Source organism: Heteronotia binoei, chromosome 6, assembly GCF_032191835.1.
Source record: "Heteronotia binoei isolate CCM8104 ecotype False Entrance Well chromosome 6, APGP_CSIRO_Hbin_v1, whole genome shotgun sequence".
NCBI classification, from domain to species: Eukaryota; Metazoa; Chordata; class Lepidosauria; order Squamata; family Gekkonidae; genus Heteronotia; species Heteronotia binoei.
In genome coordinates, this window is record NC_083228.1 from 80,058,520 (window position 1) to 80,085,444 (window position 26,925).

General features: G+C 40.8%; 2 protein-coding genes across 3 annotated transcripts in view; both read left to right on the top strand.

The window, feature by feature from the left end:
- PARL (presenilin associated rhomboid like) overlaps positions 1 to 26,925 on the top strand; it is a 530,597-nt gene that overhangs the window by 395,305 nt on the left and 108,367 nt on the right. The window lies entirely within an intron of this gene.
- Positions 1 to 26,925, top strand: part of ARHGEF4 (Rho guanine nucleotide exchange factor 4) — a 179,050-nt gene that overhangs the window by 60,186 nt on the left and 91,939 nt on the right. For both annotated transcript variants that reach the window (XM_060241899.1, XM_060241900.1), the window contains one exon: positions 22,771 to 22,904. In XM_060241899.1, coding sequence (XP_060097882.1) covers positions 22,771 to 22,904 — 134 coding nt within the window. The remainder of the gene's footprint in view (positions 1 to 22,770; positions 22,905 to 26,925) is intronic.

Genomic DNA, 26,925 nt, shown 5'->3' on the forward strand with positions numbered 1-26,925 from the left:
AATTTTAGAAGGTTCCCACAGTTGAGGTTTTATAGACGCTTCTACTGGTGAAATCCACCTGGGTTTTTTTAGTATATATCATCTTTTTTATTTTTGTCCAGACGTTAATTATGGCTTTTCGAATTAAATGATTTGTAAAATATTTATGGCCTTTCTCTATATACCATAAATTTGCATGCCAACCAGTTGAGAGGTCATATCCTTCTAAAGCAAGAATTCTCTTATTCTCCAACTTTATCCAGTCTTTCAGCCAAACGGTCACATTAGCCATATAATAGGTTTCCCAATCTGGCAATCCAAGGCCACCATTTTCTTTTTTATCACTTAGTATTTTCCATTTAACCCTAGGCTTTTTTCCAAGCCACACAAAATCCCTGACTACTCTATTTAATTTAGCAAAAAATTCCTTCTTGACAGCAAAATTAATTGTTTGAAACAAAAACATCACTTTCGGGAGGATAGCCATTTTTATAAGAGCTATTCTACCCATAAAAGACAGTTGCATGCCTTCCCATTTTTTCAATAAATTTCCAATTTCCCTAAGCAGTGGCACAAAGTTGTTTTCGTATATACTACTACATTTATTTGTTAGATTTATTCCCAAATACGTCACTTTTTTCCCATTTTTGAAGCCGGCTTTCGTTTCTAATTCATTAGCCTCCAACTCTGTCATATTCTTTGTTAATATTTTTGATTTCTGTTTGTTTATTTTCAAGCCAGCAACTTGACCATACGCGTCTATTTCTTTCAAAACTTCGTCTATCGATTGCAATGGATTTTGAATGGCTTCCGGTTTGCGGCGGAGCAGGGTGGTCGCGTCTCAGAGAGCTCTCTCCTGAGGCGAACTGACCGAAGGATTTTGGGGGGCCCTAGGGTCCGCACGAGACTCCAGTTGGGGAGCAAGTGCATTGAAGGAGCCAGGTGAGAAGTAACCGGGGTTTACTTTTTTAAACGCCTGGTTCTCTCACCTCTTACCTTGTCCCGAGCCCCTTCGGCATCTTCGGACGAAGCAGCCCCGCCTCCGGAGTACAGAGGTGGAAGACGGCAGGCGCTGCAGGAGAAGTCCGTTAGGACCCCTCTCTTGGTCCTTTTTTCTTCTATTTTGCCCTGTTGGGCTATTTGATTTTCTTTTTCTTGTTTTCGTGCCGGAGGATGGCTGGACTGTGTGAGGAGGACGAGTGCATGAAGCTGGGAAAACGTGTCAGAGGCGGCAACTGCTTCAGCATGGATACGCCCTTCCCCACTCTCCCTTTCAAGGCTCTTTAAGGTTTTTTTTGTTTGTGTTCTTTTTTTGGCTACTCCGGAACCGCGCCCCTCTTCGACGCTTAAGAGACAGACTGAGTTAATTTGAATTTGAAGGGAGTGTTTCTTTTCCCCCCCTTTCTGTTGTTTACTGCTATTGCTTATTTTGGAGTGGCCATCCCTTTAAGCTTCAGAGATTTGAATGTTTTTGGAGAGTGGAGCAAATTAACTTTGGACTCAACTCAGCTGCAGGTGGAAGTGAAAAAAGAAGGCACGGAGGTGACGGAGTTTGGCGGATTAGTTTTGAGACTGTAAATTGATAATTGACAATAGCACTGGAGACGAAGACAAAAGCTGTGAGAGGAGAAAGAGAAGGTGATTATTATTTAAGTGCGGGAGTAAACGGAAGAAGACGGCTTGAAGGAAGAGAGAAGACGTAAAGACTGAACTATTGGAAGATTTGAGAGACACTAAAATAAGAACTCTTTCTCCTTTGTTTTTTTTTTGCTTTTTTTCCTTTTTCTTTCTTTTTGGAGGACGCTGTATTATGTGAGAAGACATTATTGGATGGTAGTCTCTGGATATTGGATTAGTGGAGTAGTAAAAGCAGAGAAGTGGTGACAGAAAAGTGATAGATAGTGACAGAAGTTGAAAGAGTTCCTAACAGAAGGTTTGCCCTGTAACAGAAAGCGATTTTATAAAAATAGAAACTGAATATAGAGAATAAACCAATGGGGGGCTACAGCTTAAAAACATGCTTAAATTATTTGAAGGTTAATATTATAACCAAATTTAACTTTTGTAACCCCACCGAACGGAAGATGTCTCAACAGCCCAAAACAAAATTCTCCCCGGGGCAACCTAAATCGGTTGGAACTGTAATAACTCAGGAGACGTATAAAGAATTACAAAATACGTTTTTGGATGCTTTAAATCAAATGCAGGGCCAACTAAGTGGACAGATGAAAGGATTGGCTGATAAATTAGAGAGCTTAGAGTGTTGTTCAAAAGATACGAAAAAAGAGATAACAGAGTTAGTTAAAATAACTAAATCTATAGAGGATAAGTTAATGATAACAGAACAGCGGGTCAACACAATAGAACTTAAGCAATCAGAACTAACTGAAAAGGTGACTAAGATAGAAATGGGGAGTGCAGAATATGTTTTAAGATTTCTAAACGTCCTGGAGGAAAAGAATGAAGATCTGATAAGCTTACTAGGGACTGCGCTGACACCAATTTTGGAAATGGAGAAATCTGAGATAGAAAAGGAATTTGATTATGTGTATAGAGTTAACTCTTTATATGCAAAAAAACATGAACTACCTAGAGAGATACATCTTAAATTCGTCAGAAAGGGGATAAAGGAGAAAGTGTGGAGACTAGTAAGAGAACAACCAATAGTAGTTAAAGGGAAAAGGATTAAAATAATGAGAGAAATCCCATGGTCAATTAGGCAGAAAAGAAAAGAATACATGAAATTGGCGATCATGTTACAGGATAACGGGATAATGTATAAGTGGCTTGTGCCAGAGGGGCTACTGTTTACTTTTCTGAACACGAGATATAAAATTGATTTCAGGCCTAAATTGGAAGAGTTTTTAAATAACCAGGCAAAGAACTGGTCTAAAAATCCAAGTAAGGGTTATCCAAAAGAATTTGAAAGTTGGAAGGACTTGGATGAGACGCGAAAGCAGGTAGATCCCCCGCAGACAAATGAACAAGAGGAGGATGAGGTTACTCATAGTGAGGATTTAATCCAAATAGAAACAAGACTCCAGAAAAAAAAGAAAAACATACAACCAGAATATAGAGGACTATTAAATTAATTATGGCAAAGCAATTGAAGATATTATCTGTAAATGTCAATGGTTTAAATTCGCCTAATAAACGAAGAAGGGTATTAATGCAACTTAAGAAATTTAATGTAGACATCATATGTATTCAGGAGACACACATGAAACAAAAAGATAAAATTTTGTTAAAGGATAAGAGATTGGGTAAAGCGATAATAACATCAGAAGAAGAGAAGAAGAAGAGAGGATTGGTTACTTACATCATGGGTGATATACAAGGCAAATTGATTTTTTCATCACATGATGCAAGATTCCAAGGAATTGAGATAATCAGGGACCAACAGAAATTTCTGCTAGTTAATATCTATGCACCAAATGAGAAATTGGGCGCCTTTTATAAAAATATTTACTCGATTGTTGGTGAATATGACTATGAAAACATATGTCAAATTGGCGACTTTAACGCAGTTAACTGTCCAGAAGTAGATAAGAAACTGGGGGAAAATACTGATAAACGGAAAAAATGTAAGAGTAACGTTTTACCGGATGTTTTTTTTTAAATGGTTGAGGAATTTGTAATGGTTGATTTATGGCGCTCTTTGAATCCGGGCAGGAAGGATTTTACTTTTTTTTCCTCATAGACACAGTTTGTGGTCCCGTATAGACATGTGCTGGCTTTCAGTAAGTTTAATGAAGTTTGTGAGAGATATTGAAATCCTCCCGAATACTATGGCAGATCATAACCCAATTTTACTGTCTTTGGAAAGTGGAAGAAGAACAGGAGGATGGAGGATGAATCCAGGTTTAGTGAAAGATAAGAAATTTATTGAATACATAAAAGAAGAGATGGGATGGTTTTTTAAGCTAAATGATCAGAAGGAGATTTCATCCAAAATTGTGTGGGGAATGAGTAAAGCTTATGTTAGAGGGTTAATTAAGAATTATATTGTACATAAGAGATGGGAAGAAAATAAGAAACTAGAAGAAATAACCGAACATCTTAAACAACAAGAAGAGCAGCTTAAAAAGACACCAAATATTCAGGAGGTTAAGGACAGGATAAAATTGTTACAACACAAGATCCATGTAATGTTTTTAGAGAAAATGGAAAGGCAAGTTCTCTTCGCAAGACAGCAGTTTTTTGAGAACGCTAACAAATCAGGGAGATGGTTGGCATATAAAATCAAGAAGGAACGGGAGAAAAGAACAATCAAGACATTGAAGGATAAAGAAGGGAAACATAAGCATCTCTTGGAGGATCTGAAAAAGATAGTAATGGAGTTTTATACACAATTATATGATTCAGTAGAAATTGATGAGAAGAAGCAGGAAAATTATCTTTTGAGTAGATCTCTACCTAAATTAACAGAAGAACAGAAGAGGATAATGAATAGCCCAATTACAATGTTTGAGATTGAAGAAGCTTGGGGTAAACAAAAGAGAAATAAAGCGGCGGGTCCGGATGGCCTTCCCGACGAGTATTATATTATGTTTAAGGAGAGTTTAATTTATCAGTTTAAAAAAATGATAGAGGAAGTATGGGCTACCGCAGAAGTGCCAAATATGTGGAGATACGCGAACATAACTCTTATACCGAAAACGGATTGTGAATGTGAAGAAATCAGGGACTTCAGGCCAATAGCATTACTTAATGTGGAGTATAAAATCTATGCACTGATACTCGCAAATAGAATGAAAAAAGTCTTAAATGTATTAATACATCCAGATCAAACAGGTTTCCTGCCAAAAAGGCACTTAAGTACTAATATTAGAATTATTTTGGATACCTTGGAGTACTACGAGTTAAATAGAGACAAGCAACTAGCATTATTGTTGCTTGACGCGGAAAAGGCTTTTGATAATTTAGACTGGAATTTTATGTTGCAACAGTTTAAGATTATGGGGTTTGGTGACGATTTTATTAGAAACGTACAGGCAATTTACTATGAACAAAAAATTAAAATAATTATTAATGGCGAAACAACTGAAGAAGTTAAAGTCAGTAAAGGAACTAGGCAAGGTTGCCCCCTCTCCCCATTACTTGAAACTAGTTTTGATCCGGTCATTTCTCTACAGGTGTTTCAAATTTGTATTGTAGAAGTTTTCATGCATTTTAAAAAACTCCTCCCAAAGCCACAAGGTGCAGTAATTTGCATGAGAACTGACAGCACTTGAAATTTTTACATATCATTGCTTGCCCCATCTTGTAATTTAAATTTGTATTGTTTTTGCAGTGTTGACACCATTTCCAAGCAATCCTATACATTTAATGAAGCACTGGTATTCCGGCTGCCGTCTGATCAAAGACCTCCCCCCCCACCCAAAAAAAAATTGAAACACTTTCAGCAGGAAATATAGACGTTTGGCTACGCAAAATGAGCGCAGTAAATCCACAAATGTAAAAGAAAAATAATTAAAGCAGAATGGTGGCAGACAATTGAAGACTCTAAAACTCTGGATCAAACTGAATGTAAAAACACCATCTGTCTATATAAACACTGACAAAATTGAAAGATGATCTTTCTTAATAGTGTAACCCCCTTCAGTATTTTTTATTTAGAAAAAGATTATGCTGCTTTCCCAAGAACTTGCACAAGGCAGCTTACAAAATAAAAATAAAAAAGTAAATGATCTTGATTAAATCCAGCATTAAAACCCCCCAGCACAACATAAAAAATGTTTAAGAAGCTTAAAATAACTGTTCCAGACTAAAATAGCATTAAAAGATCAATACCTCAGTAAAAACCTGGATGAACAGAAACTTTTAAGCTTGACACCTAAAAGACAGTAATAACAGTAGTCAGGCAAGCCTTAAGGGAAAGGGCATTTCATAAGCAAGCTCCCACTACTGTAAAAGTCCTGTTTCTGGTTTCCACACATCTCACCTCTGAAGGCAGGGGAACAGAGAGTAGGTGTTTGTGAGCTGGTCTTAACTGGATGGGGTGGACAATATGGGAAGAGGCAGTTCTTCAGGTACCCTGACTCCAAACCTTTAGGTCTTTAAAGGTCAGAGGCAGCACTTTGAATTGATCCTGAAAAGACATGGGCAGCCAGTGCAGATCTTTCAGTACTGGGGTGATGCAATCCCTGTCCACCATCCCTAACAGTAGCCTGGTTGCTACATTTTGAACAAGCTGAATTAGAGCATGATCACTGTGACCAGATCATGTTTTATGTGGAATGGCCAAAGCTGATGTATCATCCAAAGTATATGCCTTCAAGTGATAAAATGGAATGCAATTGAAAACCATACTACAGAATCCTGTTTTCCAATATGTGGTCAGCCATCCCTTTTATATTAAAACTCACTTAACTTACACAAACACACACCCAAACACATCTGTTGGCAAGAATTGTGATGAACCCAAAGGTGTGCAGTTTGGTCCTTATGTAATTTACACTAATTATGAGAATGATGTAAAGCAGAGACTGGCAAAAGTTGCAATCCAAACATTTTCTCCAACACTTCTGTTCTTGTAAAGGAATTCTGTACTAGAATGTGGGTGGAATAGTAACATTTCTGTAGCCCAGATGTATCTTACATGTCAGTATTTTGATCACCAAATAATTTGGTTATTTTCCCTCTCTGCACAATTTATGTAGGTCTCCATCATTTCCCCTCCAACAAGATTGCAATCTCAAATGCCCACAGAAGCTTCTCCCATTGATGTGTGGCTATGCTATCAGGAAGCAGCTCCCTGAGTGTTTTTGTACATAATTTATCAATATATGTGAGGCAATCCTAAATAAAATATACTTATTTCTCCCAAGGGGTCTGCCAGTTCCCTGTGACTAAAGCCTGCTCTTTACTGTCTTTACTCAAACACTAAATTTTGCTGAAAGTGTTTGGGATGTAGCTATTCTATAATAAAATGACCAGCCCTATTCATGAGGTTAAATACTTCCAGGTGTTTTTATTACTAACACAGCATATACCAGATGAAAGTGGGGGGGGGGGACTGAACTCTGGCAGTGATTCTTAGTGTGAGGATGCAGTGTTTCTATTTTTATTGGTGAAAAGTTCAAGATTCTGAGGATTCTGTGTAGTCATGTGTATTGACCACTTCACAAGACGGTGAGTGTGTGTGTGTGTTTAAAGAGCTGGTTCTTATAGATGTTTTAATGGTTTGGTGATAAAGCTAGAGAGAAATTGATTTCCCCTGGGGCTGCATGCCAGATTTCTATGTCTGTTGTAATACTGGCTCTTCTAGCACTTGGCAGGAAGGCAAGCAAAAAGGCTACAGCTGCTGCACAACTGGAATTTTCAGCATCAGTATAGACAAGACAAGGTCCCTATTACCTGTAGAAAGCCACTCCTCTCTACCTTTCCATCCTTCATCCCCCAGTGTCTCCCAGTGCATCCACACCAACTTTAATAATGGAAGGAATATGGCAGACAGCAGAGGTACCAAGGAGATGGTAATGGCAAGTAGATCCAGCAGCAATTGTGTGCACATTTTAGATATTTTGAACATTGTTTCCGGAGTCTGCTTGATAATAAACTGTGATCTAACTAGCCCTCTGCCCGGCTTTTAGTTGAGTAAATAAAAAAACCGCTAAGAGACACCATAAATTTTAAACAACACGACAGTGTAATTGTAGAGGCCAGTGGTGTACTGACAAAACTTGCACATAGAAGTTCAAATAGAAGGAAGGAAAGGTCCCCTGTGCAAGCACCAATCGTTTCCGACTCTGGGGTGACATTTATGGAACTAAAAGAAGTCCTTCTAAAGACGTGTGTTCTAGATTTAGTTGAGCCAGCAGATGTCCAAATTCTTCTTTCTTTGAGACTCCCCTACTGGTAGCCCTGGCCTTGTGGCCAGTGGCCAGCACCATTGGCACAGCTCAGAAGAGTAAATCATAGTGTCATTACCAAGGCAATGTCTTATGCTGGTCTTATCAATATTGTTTTAACTTCTAATTTTAATTTATGTGATAATGCTGACATTTTATTGTTCTACGTCACGGCTTATGTGACCTGTAACCCACCATCCTTGTGAGGAAGGCAGGGTTAACTTACAGGTCACATAAGTTGTGACATAGAACTAGTCTGGAGACTTCCTAGACTGCCAAGGAAGAGAACAGCACTGCTGTTGTCTCTAAAAATCTCCTTATGGTAGAAAAGACAAGGCAAGGGCTTATTTAAAATGTAAATTTGTGTAGGTGGTTCTGATCTCTGCAAACACATTAATTGTGAACAACCTCAACAGGAACTTTAAAACAACACAAATCCATAACTTTTCTCTAGTCACCTGAATATCTTTTTTTCACCAATGGGCAAGCCTGGAAGCCCTTTTCACAAGTTACAGTCAATGCAAATACATCCTGCATTCATGTGTGCATGCATCAGTTTGTAAGAAAGCTCCATCATATTTTCACTTTACAAATGAAGGTGGGGACTAGTACCTGGGTAAATGCAGGGGTTAAATTACACATTTAGCTGTAAATGTGCAGGGGTGACATGATAATTATCAAACACATTCATAAAAAAAAAATCAAGCGTACACATTATAGACAGATTATATGTGGGTTAACTGTAATTTGTGAATTTTAGCTTACTCACTGAGAAAGAAGAGAGTCAGGCATAATTTCCAAAAGTCATGTGAAGAATCTTTCTATAGGTTTGCAGTAAAATCTGAGATCTTAAAACATACACAAACATAACATAGGGAATTAACCCCCCAAATTCATAGAAGCAGTGCCTGTATCTTTAAGAAATGATTACCCTATCAGTAACCATTGTGAGGGTTGCTAGGCAACCACAAGAATATTGCCAGACCTCAAGCCTTGGTTTCTGTCATTAAAAGGCAGGGACAGGAGCAGGGCTTTTGACCTTCACCCTGGAAGGAGGATTAATGGGCAATCTCTGGATGACTCACTTTCATACAATGTGCGCAACTCACCCCAGTGTGCCTGTGGCTATTGATGCCTGTGTGGCCTGCATCCACCAGCTGCCTTTTGGCACAATTTAAAGGATTCGCCACAAGCACATTAGTATTTTCAAATTATAATAAGACTGTTAAGTATAATTTTTGCTGCTATAATTGTGAAATGCATCAGAGAGGGGCAGAAGCACAAAGGATGATCTATGGAAGGTAGAATATACAGGAACTAGCACATCAAAGACCCTTGCTGGTGGGCAAGAAGAACAGGGAGGGACAGTTAGGGGAATATATGAGCATCCACGTTTACCACCAGTATGCCAAAAAGTCATATCACAGGCGCAGGTGGACATGGGGATTGAGGGAGACCGAATTCTTAGTAATTGCTATGAAAACCCTGCTCCCTGCCTAGACTACTTCTGTGTCCCAATGGTGGTACTGAGAATCACTGTCTTAGAACAAGTACAATGCTATTCTGCCAGAGGTGTAGGTTTTACCATTTTTTGAAAAAAAAACCCCGTCTTTCATCTCCCTTGGGGCATGGGGTATTCTAGTGCATGCAACTATTTATATTCAGGATGAATACATGAAAAATAACACCCCCCCCCCAAAAAAAATATTCTATGAGGTTATTTAAGAACAATAAACTATCCATCAGCTAGGTATTATTATTATTAATTCCTTTTTTGAGCAGGAACACAATTCTGGCTGGCTTGGCATCAGGGTGTGTGGCCTAATATGCAAATGAGTTCCTGCTGGGCTTTTTCTACAAAAAAGCCCTGATTATTATTACCCTTTTGCAGCAATTTATGTTCAAGGTCACTATAATATTTTGTGGCATCAGCATGCCAGATGTTATTATGAATGAAAATAAACATGCACAGGGACAATTTGATTTTATCTTGCCCTCTAAGCAGCTTTGAGATTATATCATAGAAAGCTTCACTATCCCCGTACTTCATGCATTTGTATTGAATGTAGGAGGATTCCAGGACGAGTCAGTGCTCTCCTAACAGATCATTTGTCACGTTCATCCACATGAAGGTAGGTGGAAGGGAGCAAGTCTATTAGTTGTGGCCTAAATCATCAGAGCATACAGAAAGCTGTCCTCTCCAATGACTCTGAAAATCACTCTGCAGGTTGATCCGACTTCAGAAGACACAAGCATTTTATGAACCATTGTTTCTAAAACAAAGATTGCTTAAAACAGGTTGGAAATGAAAATCCTAATTTTGCTAGCCTCAGAATCTTGAAACTATTCCCAAGAGCAAAGTAAATAATAAATATAATTTTGAAGCTGTACTGGTTTTTTTGGACATAAAATGAAAGTGCAGTGAACTCCTTGAATTAATAGCCAGGTTGCTAAACACAGAGTTTCATACTACATGAGACGTTTCCAAAATCTGCCTGTTTAGAAATCCTGTGTTAGATCCGCTACAATCAAACATCTACCGTTAGAGATTATTTCCTTCATTGGCTATTATTAGGGCTGCAGTGTCTTGTTTATTTATTGGTTAGATAAGATTAAAATGCAAAATTTTGGTTGATTAAAAAAGGTGCCACTGATTAGATTGCAGATTATTTAGTCTGCCTTTCTCACTGAGGCTGAAGACAGAATACATAATTTTAAAATAATGCAGAAGAAACAATGCAATGTATTGATATATTTAATGTATTTATTTATTTAAAGTATTTATAGACCACTATTCTACAAGCTACTTTATAAACATACACAATTTAAAACATAGCTAAAACACATACAATATGTTGCAGGAGCTGCAGTTATATATTATATTACCATCTGCTGCCAGTCAGAGATATTCATTAGCTACTTCCACCAAAGGTGCATTGGACATGCTTCCAGAGGCATTTAAGGAGTTTTAAGTTTATTTGGAACATTTTGGTAGTAAGATTACCCTGGTGGTGTGCTACTGATATGAACTCAGGGCTGTGTCTTCACCTCTCTTGCATGAACTGTCGGGAAGCAATCAATTTAAAACATGCACCAGTTATGCATGTTGTATGGAAGTAGGTGCCTAGGTTAACTTTGGCTGCAATCAGACTAGAAGGTTGGTGCAGTTTGGAAACAGCTAAATACTCCTTCGCATTTTGTAACAGAGATTTTCAATCAGACTCCCACCCTGCCCTCACTGTGCACGCCTTCCGTGTGTGTCAACAACAGAGTATGCAGTCTGGTCTTATTTCTTTTGCCGGGGGGGGGGGGGGCTTTGACATTTAAAAAGCATTTCTTGGTGCACACATTTGCATATGCATGCACTACCAGTTTAAAGAAACAGAATGGCAAAACCAGAATTAAAGGTTCACACTTCTGAACCGGTTTGAGCATGCACCGGGGGAATTCAGAGATCCAGAATCATTGTGTGTACATCTGTAAGCACTGGATTTTCTCTGGTAGCTGTTTACTTCACATTCAGCTCGTCATACGATGGGGTGAGTATGACTGGGGAATGGGTGTCAGATGTGGCTGTGTGAATTAGTCCATTTAATCTATAAGGTAACAACAACAATATTGGGCCAAACTACTTGTTTCAGCCTTTAGTTGGTCTCAGCCCTGCCCCTGGATTCTAAACTGTGATTTCATCCAGATTTAGAATACCGGCTTGTTTTGGGGAAAATTTCAATTACGTGGGTAACCAAAATCTGTTTCAAGCCGTGCTCTGTGTGAGAATGGGGGGAGAGATAGATGATTGATAGATAGATAGATAGATAGATAGATAGATAGATAGATAGATAGATAAATTTATTGTCATTGTTCTCAACAAAAAGAGAGCAACGAAATGAGGTGCTCTTCCACAAAACATACCAACACATCAAACACACATATTCATATTCATACCATTTAAATACATCTAAAACAGATAAACATTCATAAAACCATTAAAACCATCCAGGAATTAGGTATGTGTGGAGTAAGCTGGGTATGTGTGGAGTAAGCTGAGAGAATCCAGGAATTAGGTATGTGTGGAGTAAGCTGGGTGCCTTCATGATGTTGGTTTAAAGTTCTACAATACTGCAAAAGTAAATTATTTTATCACAAATTGTACAGTTCTTTATCTCCCATTCAGGCTCCAGCTGCTGAGCTGAGTCTTGGAGCTGCTCATATTAGCTTTCCCTGGAGGTAAATAAGCAATAAAATATTAGCTTTTTAAATTAGTGTATAATTGTCAGAAATATTTGCAGCATTCAAAGGTAGCCATTTTTTATTTGTAAGTGAACTTTAATTGACATACACATGCTGCATGTGGATAATTTTTTGCTGAAGGTTGATGGAATAGAATCAGAAGGCCAGCATGCCGCTCCTATATGTATATGGTATATTAAGTAGACATTTTAAAATAAAAGGTGTTGGATTGCCCCTGAATGTAGATGTTTGCCTTACATGTCCCAGCCAAGTGAGTTGCTCTGAGTAGCACAAGGATGGAGAAACCCTCTGGATGCGCTTTTGGGTAGAAGGGTGCATATAGCATCCTGCTGTGAAGAGTGGGACATTCTATTCATTTTCCCTTGGGATGTTCTGCTCTGTGATAAACAAAAACAGCAGCAAGCATTTTGTCTCAGTGCTACTGGGCTGAACACAATGAGAACTGACAGTTTCTGTTCCCAGGAGATGACTGATCCTGTGATAAATAAGAGAAAATGACACACTTCTGAGGTCACACGAGCTCTTGAAAGAAATGTGCATGAAGAAGAATCAAGCCAGAAACTCAGCAGCAATAAAGACTGAAGAGGGGAGGTGGAGAAATATCACTTCCTTGAGTTTAGCTACAGTTTGGGCAGATTTTCTTAGCACTTGGTATCAAACCATAGTGAGAGGCAGTTTTTGTTTTTTCTTTGAACTGTGTCACACCAGCACTACCATGACGATTCGTTGGATTTTTTTAAAGCAGGAGAAAGGGACATTGACTTTCCAAAAGGTGAATAATTACAGTAGTTCAGTGATAGGTGCTATATCCAACAATGTAGATCCAGCCTAAGGGAACTCTTGTCTAATTTAAGAACAGTTGTATCCCATACTTTTTTTAGGAGTTCAGGACAGGAAATGGGAAGTTATCACATTTGGAGTGACTAGCCCTAAGTTACTTGATGAGTTTCATGACCACTATGTCACACTGAGTATCATGCTCATTTATGTTTCAGTTGCATACCATGAAACATGCCAAAACTTGTAGCTGTTCCCCGAGGCAGATTCACCAAGGGGTCTGTAAAGCAAACTCAGATTCTTTAAACCTTTTCAAAGTATATTTGCTTGCAGCTGATTTCTTTGAACCTTTATATTTTAGAGTTTGTCCAGCTGTTCATTTGATTGACTCTCTTTTTACTTTGAATTTGAGCTTTTCACCTTTTGAAGAATATGCACACAAATGAAAAGTCATACCACCAGCTTTTGGCTATAATTATTTTTCACCGTTATTCATTTGGGAATATCTTGCTTCTTGAAAAGCCACAATTTTACTCCATGGAATTGGCCTTTTGTATTCTTGACATTTTGAAACATATGCAAGTTGACAACAATCTGAGCTGTTTGACCAAGAGAATCAGGTCATTAAAAAAGCCTTCATATTAAAAAAGCTTTCATATTAATGAAAATTCACAAACCTTTTAATTCAGTCCGAGACAAAATTCAATCAGATAAGGATTGCAACCCAAAGCAACCTTTACAATTCTAACAAGACTGGAGTCCATTTATTACAAAGAGTTATCATACGAGGAATTGTGGTTTTGATTCTGTTATGCTTTGATGAATGCCTTCAAAGTTTCTGCAGAAAGAGAAGCAGACACTTCAAAAATAGTTGAATAAAAGCAAAATGTCCTACTTTTAATGTCACAGCTCCTGCTGGGCACAGGGAAACAGATCCTGTATCTCACAATCTACACTTGTCCACTGTTGGATTTTCATTAGAATCATTCCTTGTTTCTGTGACATCTGATTTTAGTGCTATTTATTGCAGCAAATACTGTGCCTATATTGCATCAAATCCTGCGGCATGCCCTGAGTAGTACTTTGTTTCTGGGTTGTAAAGCACTAAAGTTAATACCCCAGAAAAAGTTAACTTACTTTGTTGTAATACTTGCTCATTTTCTGAATGGTCATTGACACAGAGGGTTCTTAACTACCTGTGACTCTGCCAGAGCTGCCAAGAGCCACCAGAGAACCCCAGACCAAGATTCCCTCTGTCTTCCCTCATGTGTCCGAAACCCAACCCAAACATCATATGAAAACAAATCATATAACTTTCCCAGCTCCTTATGCCCCCATATTAACTAAGAACTTTTGAATGTTATTCCCCAAAATCCCCCCTCTTAGCAGCCTTGGTTCCTGCCAGTGTTTACCACTTTTCTTCAGAGTTTTTTTTTAAAGCATTTAATGCCACCTTTCCACCACATCAGGGTCCCCAAGGCAGGGCACATAAAACATTAAAACAATTAAAACAATTTTAAAATAATAAAATAGTTCAATAAAACAATAAAACTATATAATAATTTAAAACTCATTAAAACAATACTAAATATAGGAAGGGGGCCAATTAGGGTGGGTTTTTTTTAAGTCTTTACCCATTGGTGGAAGACACTGATAGAGGGAGACAGTTGAATCTCCCCAGGGAGGGAGTCCCAGAGTTTTGATGCTACAACAAGGAAAGCCCTTTCTTGAGTTGTCACCCATTTAGCCACAGAGCCAGCACGTCCATTAGGCAATATTTGGCAATTGCCTCGGTGCCGGCTCATGGGGGGGGCTCATTGTTTCTGGGTGCTGTGTGGTCAGAGGAACTCTTCTGGCCCCTCAGCGCTGAGAAACAATGGCACTTTCAGTCCTGGGCGAACTCAGAGAGCGCCCAGGACTGAAAGCGCGGGTTGTTCCTTCGGCTTTGAGGGATCAGAGGATTTCCCCCTGATCCCTCAGAGCTGAAAGAGTGGCACTGAGTGCACAGCATGATGATGTCACAGTGATGTCATCATGGTGCGTGAGTACACACAAAGTGCGTACGCAAGTTTCAACTTGGTGGGGGGGTGCACGTTGGGGTTCTGCCTTGGGCCTGCTGCAGATGGTGGGGGCAACTAAAGCAGGGCATGAGTTGATAAGTTCATATGGAAGAAGGCAAGCTGTTCAGAGCTTTAAAGATCAATACAAGCATATTGATTTAAGCCCAGAAGCAAATTGGAAGCCAGTGTAGATGGAACAAGAATGGAATGACATGGTCCCTATGACACACTCCAGTTAGTATTCTGGCCACAGCATTCTGTACCAACTGCAGTACTGGACATCCCTGTGTCAAGTGCATTGCAGGAATCAAATCTCAATAATATGAGAGCAAGAACTTCAGTGGCAAGAACTTTTCTGCCCAGGAAGGGCTGCAGCTAGCTCACTAGCTGAAGCTGGTGAAAAGCATCTCTAGCCACCACTTCTGTTTATCCAACAGGAGACCCAGGCCTAGCAGTACCCCCAAGCTACAAACACGCTTCTTTAGGGGAAGTGCAACCTGATCTAGGACAGGTGATTCCCAATTTCTTGGTTCAGAACTTTTCCCAATCAGTATTACCTCTTTTAAAATTGGAATTAAGTTTCAGCTTGTTACCTTTCATCCATTCCAAAACTGTTTCCAGGCACATGTTCCCTGGAATCTGCTGGTAGTATGAGATAGAGCTGAGGATCATCTACATATTGGTGGCAACTCAGCCAACTATGAAAAGCATGAGGGTAAGATTGGACCTTGGAGAACCCCATAGGGCCAGCGGCCAAGGGGCACAGTAGCAGCATATTCTGAAACCTACCCATGAGATAGGACTAGAACCACCACAGAACAGTGCCTCCCAGTCTTGAAAGTTGATCAAGAAGTATACCATGATTGATGGCATTGAAAGCCACTGAGAAGTCCAGGAGAATTAACAGGATCACACTCCCTCTGCCCATCTCCCAGTGCACATCATCTACCATGGTAGTCAAGGCCATTTCAGTCCCATAGCCGGCCCTCCAACCAGATTGGAATGGATCCAAACAATTAGTTTCATTCAGGAATTCCTGAAGTTGGATAGCCACTGCTCATTCAATCATCTTGCTCAAGAATGGTGCATTGGAGACTGGAGAGTTGTTATTCAGATCTTCTGGGGCCAGAGTACGTGTCTTTAGGAGTGGACACTCCACTGCCCACTTCAAGCAGAAACAACCACTCCCTCTCTCAAGAAGGCATTTTGTGTCTCCCAAACTGTCTCCCAGTCCACCAGGCCTCCTGTGGCAGACTAAAGCAGCCAAGAGAGGCACGGTTCATACAAGGAGGTTGTAGGTCTCAAGATTCCAAGAATCTTTTATGCATCCTCAGAGTGCACAAGCAGAAAGGTATCCCACACAACGGACAAATTTGCACCCTGAGTTTTTTGTCGGCAATCACTGCTTAGCAAAATGATCACAGCTGGCTGCAGAGTAGACTACCACCTCCTGTAGGCTGAAACTCAGTAGGCCCTGAATACCCAGAAGAGTTTCACATGTCTACACTGCACTGATGCAGTGGTGGTAGAGAAATATAGTTGACATCAAGAGCCATGGTCTCCTCCCAAAGCCTGGTAGAGGGTTCATTACTAAGTTGGTTTAACACCTGGCAGCAGTAGAAGACTGCAAGGGAATTGCTTCCCTTGTTGTCTCATTCAGCCACCCTTCCTGTCAGAAATGGGAGTTTCCAGGGAAACTTCACGGGGGCTTCTTGTGCAATGTTTTTAACAACACGTTTAGGAGGGTTTTGAACATGTTACAGTAGATACCTTATTCCCCTTCCCCGCCCCCAACTCTGAACAATTCCACAAAAAAAAACTCTCCTCCATCTTTTAAGAAAGGTTCAACCACATCCTTTGTTGGCTGTAGGCGCACATACTCTTTGTTTAGATTTGGTGTTACTTGTTGGCCAGATTTAAAATACATCTAATTAATTCTCAAATTGAAAATACATCTAATTAACACCACAAACAGGTGAATAAGGTCAGGGTCTGAAAAAGAAAGAATGGCATTAAATAATGCTGCAAAGCACTCCTGTACAACCTCTAGTAGTGGAACATAGCTAAAGTATGTCAGTAGAAGTAGGAGTGAAGGCAACTGATATCACAAACTGCTGAATTGGAGTTTGTTTTTAGATTGTTATATTGCTTTTAGATTGTATATTGTTTTATTATATGTATTTGATTTTAATCTTGTATTATTGACTGTTGTAAACGGCCTAGAGCCCATTTGGGAAAAAGCGGGCTATAAATTGAAAAATAAATAAATAATAGAACATTATTCTTAGGTGGAACATTGGTATATCTCTCTAAATTTATTACTAAATCCCTGTTGTTCAGATTACAATTTGCTGCATGTAGATGGGGAGGGAGCAAGGTACACCAGCTAGAAGCTTTACCAAGAATGATCCAAGCTAGTGAGCTGTGACCATTGTTCTCTCTAAGCTGAGTTAGTGTGAGCTAGCTCATAGCTTTTTACACTCTAGTTCACACATTTTTGCCTTAGCTTAGGAAGGATGGCCCCAGAGCAAACTAATTTATACAGTAGCTCACAACCTCAATGCCAATAGCTCATAGAGTCAAATTTTTGCTCACAACAAGACTCCACAGCTTAGAAGGAGCACTGGCTGTGACTATCACATGGTACTGGAGAAGGCAGAAAGGACGCAGGAATTCAGATCAAATAACCTGGGGGGAGGGGGAAATCTTCCTTGATTTTATTCCTTTGTAGGAAAATAACACTCATCAGCCTAAGATCAGTTTCCCCTAGCTTTCTTTCTCTTACATGTTAATTTTAGGTGCCTAGAAAGTTTTAAAGGAATCAAAATCAAATTAAGAGATGGGGCATCCTGGCATGTGCTGGAGCTCTGAGTTCACACTGGAGCTCTCACAAGGTTTGCAATTATAGTGATGGCCTGATATTTACACAGATGGATGCTGTTTTTCTGTACTTCTAAGAGTACATTTTAAAGTCCTCCTTTCGGTTTGTGGGCCCACATACCCTTCCATCTCTATGGTGTGTATTTGTTAAGCATACTCTTTGTAATGGCTGATGTGGTATGGTGAAGAGCAGAAGTTGAGAGATAAAACATTTCTGCATATATTTAGGCCAGAGTGGATATTTGGGAACAGACTGTTATAGTTACCACCCAAACAGCTTTATCATGACAATTGAACCTGCCCATTAATGGACTGTGGCAGTAGATTGCAAAGGAACCAGAAAGGCTGTGAGGCAAACTGAAAAGAACCTGCAGAAAAATCTACTTTAAGGGATTTCACACCAACAAAAAATAGTTTCAACTAGCTGTTAGAGGAAAATGTTTTTGTTTTTGCATATTCAAAATTCTATATACTACATAAATTGTGAATATTTTTGAGTAAAGTGTGTAATGCATTGGACTTTGTGCTCTTTAATATTTGTTTGAGAAAACATCTAGCCAATTTTCTATTAAAATAACACACAGGGTAAGAAAAAAATAAAAACAATATATTACAGCATTAACAAAAATAATATTTGAAAAAAGCAAATAGTTAAAATAAGCAATAAATAGTTCAAGAAGACAGCAGCAATATAGACAAGAAAAACAAAACAGCAGGAAAATAAACCATAAAACCTGCAATCTGTCAGTGAAAGAATCAGAGCAGAACTAAAGTCAATAGGTTAAGACATAAGACCTCTGAAAGCCCTTCAACACAAAATAAACCATTTCCTTGAGGTCAGAAGCATACGTGGGCAAGAGGAAACTCCTCTAGAGCAGATAATTCCGTATTCAGGGGCTGTCCACTAAAAAACATCTTACTTTGCACTGGGGATGAGCACAAACCACATTTTTGAGAAGAGATTGGATTTATATCCCACCCTTCACTACCCAAAGGAGTCTCGGAGTGGCTTACCATTTTCTTTCCCTTCCCCTCCCCACAACAGACACCTTGTGAGCAATGTTCCCTCTAAGGTATGGAGTCTTATGAGCAAAAATTCTACTTTATGAGCTATTTGGAATTAAAGTTGTGAGTTGCTGAACAAATTAGTTTTCTCTGGGGCCATTTTCCTGAGCTAAGGCAAAAATGTGTGAGGCAGAGGCTAAAAAACTGTGAGCTAGCTCACACTAACTCAGCTTAGAGGGAACACTGCTTGTGAGGTAGGTGGAGCTGACAGAGCTCTAACAGAAACTGCTTTTGAGAGGAACAGCTCTGTGACAACTCAAGGTCACATCAGCAGGTGCATGTGCAGGAGTGGGGAATCAAACCTGGTTCTCCCAGTTAGAGTCTGCACACTTAACCACTACACTAAACTGGCTCTTTTTGTGATTTGGTTTGTGGTTCATAGCTGAACCATGAACTGAACCATGAACCTGTATGAGCAAGAAGACTGGTTCACAAATGGAACCAGTTCCTGTGGGCTTGTGACCCCTGCTTTCAGCTCCCTGACACTTCCTGCAGGGAGTAGAAAGCAGAGGTTTAAAGAGCTCTGAGTCATTTAAACCAAACAGCTGAGTGATAGAATATAAATGGCTCTGAAATGAAGTCCCCTTTAAACAGATGAGCCCTGCAGAGCTGAGCTGTTTGCCCCACAGCTCAGCTGTTTAAAGGGACTCTCTTGAGCAACAAGTCCCAAATCTTACAACACAGACTGTTAACACATATGGAACAGGAAATGCCAGGCATTCAAACTTGATTCAAAAAAGGAAGAGTCACTAGAGATCTTATTGCAAATTTATGGTGGTTACTGGAGAATGTCAGTAGAATGTCAGAAGAAAATCAGCTTGTGTTTCACAGATTACAGCAAAGCTTTTGACTGTGTGGATCATGAAAAGCTATGGTTGGTTTTAAAAGAAATGAGTGTGCCACAACATCCAATTGTTTTGATGTGCAACCTGTACTTTTGACAAGAGGCTACTGTAGAATATGGAGAAACAGAATGGTTTCCAATTGGCAAAGGTCTCAGACAAGGATGTGTTTTATCTCCCTATCTCTTCAATCTATATTCGCAATGAAAGCTATATTAGATTTTGATCAAGGTGGAGCAAAATTTGTTGAAAGGAACATTAACAATTTCAGATAAGCAGGTGTTGCCACATTACTGTCAGAAAGCAGTGAAGACTTGAAATTACTGCCGAAGGTTAAAACAGAAAGTACCAAAGCAAGATAATAGCTGAAAATCAAGAAGACAAAAGGATTGACTACTGAGAAATTATGCAACTTTAAGGCTGATGATGAAGAAATTGAAATTGTCCAAGATTCTTTTATTCCTTGACTCAGTCATCAACCAAAAGGGAGACTGCAACCAAGAAACCAGAGGATTGAGAAGGACAGCCATGAAGGACCTAGGAAAGATCTTTAAGTGTAAGCATGCACTACTGGTGACCCAAATCAAGATAATTCATACTCCAGTGATCCCTATTACTGTGTATAGATGTGAAAGTTACACAATGAAGAAAGCTGATTCATTTGACATGTGATATTGGGGGAGAGTTTTACAGATATGATGGGCAACCAAAATGACAAACAAATGAGTTCTAGATCAAATCAAGTCTGAACCCCTCCTAGAAAGCTAAAATGACTAAACTGAGACTATTGTACTTTGGTCATGTTATGAGAAGACAGGAGTTGCTGGAAAAGACAATAATGCTAGGAAAAGCAGAAGACAGCAGGAAGAGAGGAAGATGCAACATGAAATGGATTGATTCAATAAAGGAAGCCATGGCACTCACCCAGGGGCAACCCGACGCCCTATGCTGCCCTAGGCAGACTCGCTGCCTGGCACCCCCCGCGCCTCCGTGCTCCCCTCCACGCCTCCCCAAATTGGGCTCCCCACTCCCTCCCGGTGGCCCTGGCAAGCACCTGGTTTGCCTGCCTCCTCCTTCTCTGGCTGCTACTGCTGCCCACTGCTCCATTTTTCTTCCCTTTGCCTCCGCCCCATGGCTCTGCACCTCCCCCCCCTGCTGCCACCGCCTCCTCCTCCCTCCCGACCCTTCCCCATGCCACCTGGTTTTCAATGCCGGAACCAGCTCTACTGCTGCGTTCCAACTCTCTAAAGCCCCCCTCCGCTTGCCCGATCACTGGGTTGGCGGGCAAAACCGTGCTGCGGGGCTGTGCTGCGCTCAGGCAGTGTCCTGAAAGGGCGCCTTTGACTTCCTCTTTGGAGAGGAGGCAGGCAAACTAGGTGCTTGCCAGGGGCACCGAGAGGGGTTGGGGAGCCCAATTTGGCGCCCCACCCTCCCAGCGCCCTAGGCAACAGCCTAGTTTGCCTAGTGTGTGAGCCGGCCCTGCACTCGCCATAAGTCAGAAGTGACACATCACCATTCAAAACATCCGAAACACCATCCAAAATGTAATTCTTACTGTCACCTGACAACACTTCATTTTGTCTGGGTTATGTTTTTCATATAATCAGTTTTTCAAATAATCTCTCAGATTGATTCAAAACCATTAACATTCCATTCTGGCATTTTACATTTTACAGCATATTTGTATTTTAAGGGCTGCTGAGAAAACTAGTAGATCAGGACCCATAGAAATAAATTGGAGTTTTGCCATTTATTTGAGTGGAAACAAGATGTCTCTTCTGCTTGTAATGGGTAATGGGTTAAAAAAATGTTTGACATATCCAAATCCTTGATGAATAATCAAGGGCATATTTGGAATTTCTAAGGTTTCAAAAATAAATCATGAACAGTTCATACATTTCACCCCCTCTTGCTGAGGCTTTTGACATTTTGAATGTTGTAAGCAATGAAAATTCTTCTCCTTTACTTATTTTCATCCTCAAAATTGAGTGTTGTTTCAAGCAGCAGAACATTTGGCGTAAACCCGCCACTGCTGCTATCTTTTGCTGAGTATGAACAGCTATTACAGGATGAAATAACATTCTGCACGACTGCCTGAGAAGCGGATGTCACTGAGCCCTGAACAGGAGTACACAAACAAATGTGTGCGTGGTAAAGATACATGGGTTATAAAAGGGTTTAGCAGAGATGGAATACTTTGAAAATAACCACCTTCTTTTCTTTTTTAATCTAAGTGCAAATCAAAGCACAACTGGGAAGAATAAAAAACCCCAGAAAGCTTTAGAGATGAAGGGAGAAATTTGTCTCCAAGCTGAAAATCATAGAGCTTGGTAATGGAACAAGCAGAGGTGGTATGTAAGGGGAAAATATAACACAACATGAAAGAAACAATAAGGAATCATGCTGGTGGAAAGGAACACTTCGGTATAAAGAGGCAATCTTGCCTTCTCCCCTCCCTAACGCAGTCATTCACGTTCTTAAAGCTCTAATATTTATGTTGATTGCTGCTGCTGCTGCTACTGCATTCATTCTTAACAATTTGATCTACTGTAAGTCTTTGGAACTGTATGGTCAGAAATAGGCCACTGTCATATGAACATACACTGTTTCTTGCATATATGTTCGCATGGCTGAAACCCATACATTTTATGCAATGCGTTCCATGTAATATGTTTGTGACATTTGCGTCTCTTCCTTCCTGTAAGGAGCTCAGAATAGCATTTGAGCCTCACAACACCCCCAAAAGTAGGTGTAAAAGGAAAAGGCCTGTGCAAGCACCAATAGTTTCTCTGGGGTGACGTTGCTTTCACAGCGTTTTCACAGCAGACTTTTTACGGGGTGGTTTGCCATTGCATTCCCCAGTCTTTTACACTTTCCCCCCAGCAAGCTGGGTACTCATTTTACCAACCTCGGAAGGATGGAAGGCTGAGTCAGTATGTAAATGTCACACCTGTTCCACGCATAGACTGACACCTGAATTTAGATTAGCTACCATGCATCCTTCCATTTAAGCTCTTATCAAGAACTTTGATTTTTTTTTTTTGTTTGTTTTTGTTGTTTCAGTAATTGCTGATGGGTCACTGGAGAAGACAAGTGATGATGTGGGGAGTGAAGAAGATTTATATGATGATTTCCGGAGTTCCAGTCACCGTTATGGTCACCCAGGTGGTGGAGGAGAGCAACTTGCTATTAATGAGGTAGGGCAGCTATGAGGGCATCATTGCAATATGATATGATGAATAAGTGATTTAAAAAAAATGCAAAACGTGAGTGCTAGTTGCTCCACTTTTCAGGGCAAATAACAGCTGAGAGAGGGTTGCCAGCCTCCAGGTGGGACCTGGATATCTGGAATTATCTCCATGCTACAGCAGTCAGTTCCCTTGGAGAAGGTGGCTTTGGAGGGTGGCATCTATGGCATTGCATCCCCTGAGATCTGTCCCCTCCCCACGGCCTACCTGCCAAAATCTCCAGAAATTTCCCAAGCAGCAGTTAGCAACCCCAATTATTACATTTTTTTTTGTGAACCATGAGAACGTGAAAAAGATTAACTTCTTTTCCCCTCCCACAGTCCTGATCTGAATCATGGAGGCATGCAGCTGTCATTAGCCTTTGACACTGCTAGGGTGAGCTGAGTGTGGATCTTCTGGCTTCTTGCCTAGTTAGGTCCTCTGTTTGCAAAAGATGCATGCGTAAAGATCCATTCCTCTCAAAATGTTGGCCTGTAACCTGTAGCAAGGCAGTTTCCTGTGGAAGAACACATAACACACTGTAAGTGTTCTTTAAAATCAGTTTGCAGGGAGAGACCGGATTATGGTGATTCATGGAGGACAGTTCAGTTGCCATAATCCAGAATCTACCAAGTTTGAAGAATGGTTCCTCTGTTTTCAGAAGCCTTTTTTTGGGAATGTTTATGACCTTGTTGTTAATAGTGGCCTTCTAAAAAGTGTATTTTAATATTCTAAGCATTAAATTGGCATGGCTGTTCTAGGGTTTTTTTTAAAGCATTAAGTTGGAACAGATATTCTGGAAATATTTTTAAACTGTACAGTTTGCTTTCCTAGTAATTTGTATGACATTGTTTTTTTAAAAATTGATTTTAAATATTCTAAGTAGAAATGTTGGCTTAGAAATTATTAGATAAATTAATCTATTTGAAGCTTCTGGGTTCCACATTGCACAGTTTAATCTCTACTGAGAACCAAGAAGAATGTTCCAATATGCTATGCATGGCAGATCTAGCTAGGGTAGGGTTGCCAAGTCCCCTGCCTCCTCCGGCAGGAGACTTTCACGTGTGTGCTTTAAGTGACATCATTGTGCTGGCGCTGCCTCGTGCAACCACTCTAGGCATTTCCGGGAAAACTCTATGGGTTTCCTGGACACTCTGGCCATTTGGGAGGGGAAAACTCTATGGTACCTATTGTACCATAGAGTTTTCCTTCCCAAATGGCCAGAGCATCCAGGAAAAACAGAGCTTTCCCGGAAATGCCTAAAGGGGCTGATGTGTGACGTTGCCGGTGCAATGATATCACTTCTGGGTGATGTCATTGCGCTGACAACATAGGGGGAGGTTCCCCCTGCTGGCCCAATGTGGGCCGGCAGGTTGGGAACCTCCCGGGTGGGTGAATCCCCACCCGGACAAGGGGCTTCGCAGCCCTAAGCTAGGGCATGATAATATTCAAATAGAATTCCCCCCCCATAGGATGGCAAATGGCAAGTGACTCTTGCTGGTTGTGGCAGGGAACACCAGCAATAGTATCAGCAATGCATTGATGTTCCTTTTGGCATGGCCTGTAACATCATTATGTAAAAACAACACCCTAGCATTTGGTTAAAACTCTATGGCTAAAGTATTGCCCAAACTGATTTCACCAGAAGTGACATAATGGTGTCAGCTCAACACTATTGCCCTCCCCATTTCCCCAGCAACTTCCCAGCACTGCCCAGCTGGGAGGCAGCTAGGGTTGCCAAATTCCCCGCAGCTGCCAGCAGGGATTTTTTTTTGCATGGGAGAATTTGGATGACATCACCTAGAAGTGACATATCGTGCCGGGCACGTCACAGGGACACTAGGAATTAATGGGAAACTCTATGGTTTTGCATTGGGATGCTCTAGCAATTTGGGGAAAACATAATGTCACTTCCAGGTGCTGCACATGCAATTCAGCGGCCTCCTCCCTGTGGGTGGGTTGGGGCCCGCCAAACTGGGGAATCCCTCACCCCCGGTGGGAACTTGGCAGCCCTACTGGCAGCAGGAAGAGCCAGTGGGTAATGAAGTTTCCTGCCGAAGTGGAAGACTTGTAACCAAGACAACAGGACCATGGTGTAATTATTGTAAAACACTGAGCTAGTAGTCCTGTGTAAATACTATCACAGCAAAGACAATCTTAGAAGTTTAAAAGCAATATTTGTATTGCAATGGTTATTATCAAGGCACAAACATTCAAAAATTAAAAATATTCACAATATGATCCACACTCAAGGTATAATTCTAAGTGCTCATGGATATACAGCACTTAGAATAGATGAGGAAATTGCTAATCAAGATCTCAGCCTTTCAAATGTGATATCCCACCTACAGAAGTTTACAGTTGGCTTGATTCTCCATGCTATATATCCACGAAGAAATGAGATTACACCATTTCTCATAGCCTTACAAGCTTCTATTTGTTGGAATGTCCAACATTGCAACTTTTTGTAGCATTTGCACTGTGGATTGCATTTTGTGAATATTTGAATTTTTTGAATATTTGTGGCTTGATAATAGCACTGCAATACAAATATTGATCTTCATCGTGGTCTCTGTGCAGTCCCACACATGGGTTTTCTTCCTGGAACGAACCCCACCTCAGAAAATTCAAAGCTAGCCTAGGCGTTTATTTTGGCACACATTCCCTCTCAGTCTGGGGAGCAGGCATCCACTGCGCATGCCTGGAGCGAGGGGAAGGTGCTTCACCCACCCAGTTTCTTTCTAACCACCGTTCGAGATACACCTACCTCGTTGCATCTCCTCAACTTCACCGCATTTTTTCTTCACAACTTCTCTTCTTCTTCTACTTCACCGACTGGTATCGTTAAAAAAAAAAGACTTATCTTCTTTGCTATTTTCCTTTCTCCCCCCCCCCCCCCAGGCATATGGAAGGGAAGGACTCCAAAACAATTTTTTTAAAGTGTACCCGGTGTGGGACCAAAATTCCCTCGACCGACAGACACTCTCTATGCCTATTTTGTCTGGGGGAGACCCACAGAACCGATACTTGTGTTCATTGCAGCCAGTTCGGGAAACAGGCCAGAAAAAATTGTGTGGCCAGACTTAAAAGCCACCTTTTAGAGTCCTCGTTGAGGCCTGTAATGTCCCATGTTTCTGGGTCTCAGACTTCACCACCTTCCCTAATTCTGCAAAGGGTTCGACTGGCAGCTTCTGTGGCATCAGCTCCCAGTAAGCATAAGTCCGGAAAACACTCCAAGAAATCCAACGAGTCCAAGAAAAAACATTGATTGGAATCGTCCTCCAAACGCCTCTCGGATTCGACACCGAAATCCACACCGAAGACGGATTGTCAGCCCTTGGACTCGAGGCCCTCAGACCATACCATGGCTTTGACTCATCCAGCGACATCCACTTCGGTTTCGATGCCGATGGTGCCAACTGTTCCAGCGGAGCTCTCGACTCCCATCGACGTCATAACCAACAAGGTTGTCCACATCCAATCCAGATCTCTGTTGGTTCATGAATCCCTACCTGAAGACATCCTTGCCACTAAATCCTTAAATCTGTCCCTTTGACTTCAAGGTCAGCGAGCTAATCTCCTAGGGGCACACTTGTTCCGGGAGGTCTCCATGCCTTGTATCCTCAAAGTTTCAGCTGCCTCTCCTCTACATCGAGAGCCCTCAACACACAGGGATATGGCCACTCAGGTTTATACTGTAAGGTCCCCAAGCCGACATAGGGATCGTTATTATTACTACAGCCCATCATGCTCCAAATCACCGTGTCCGCATAGACATCGACAATACTATAGATCGCCATCTCACGAGACCCATCGATCCCAGTACCGTGAAGAGTCCTACCATCCTTGGTACCATGCTGAAATTTACCAATCAGGATACCGTAAGCCTTGGTACCATGAGGAAACATATCGACCCCGGTACTATGAGGAGTTTTCCTACTCTCGATACCATGAAAGTTCACCTCCTCATCGACCCTGACATTACAGTCAA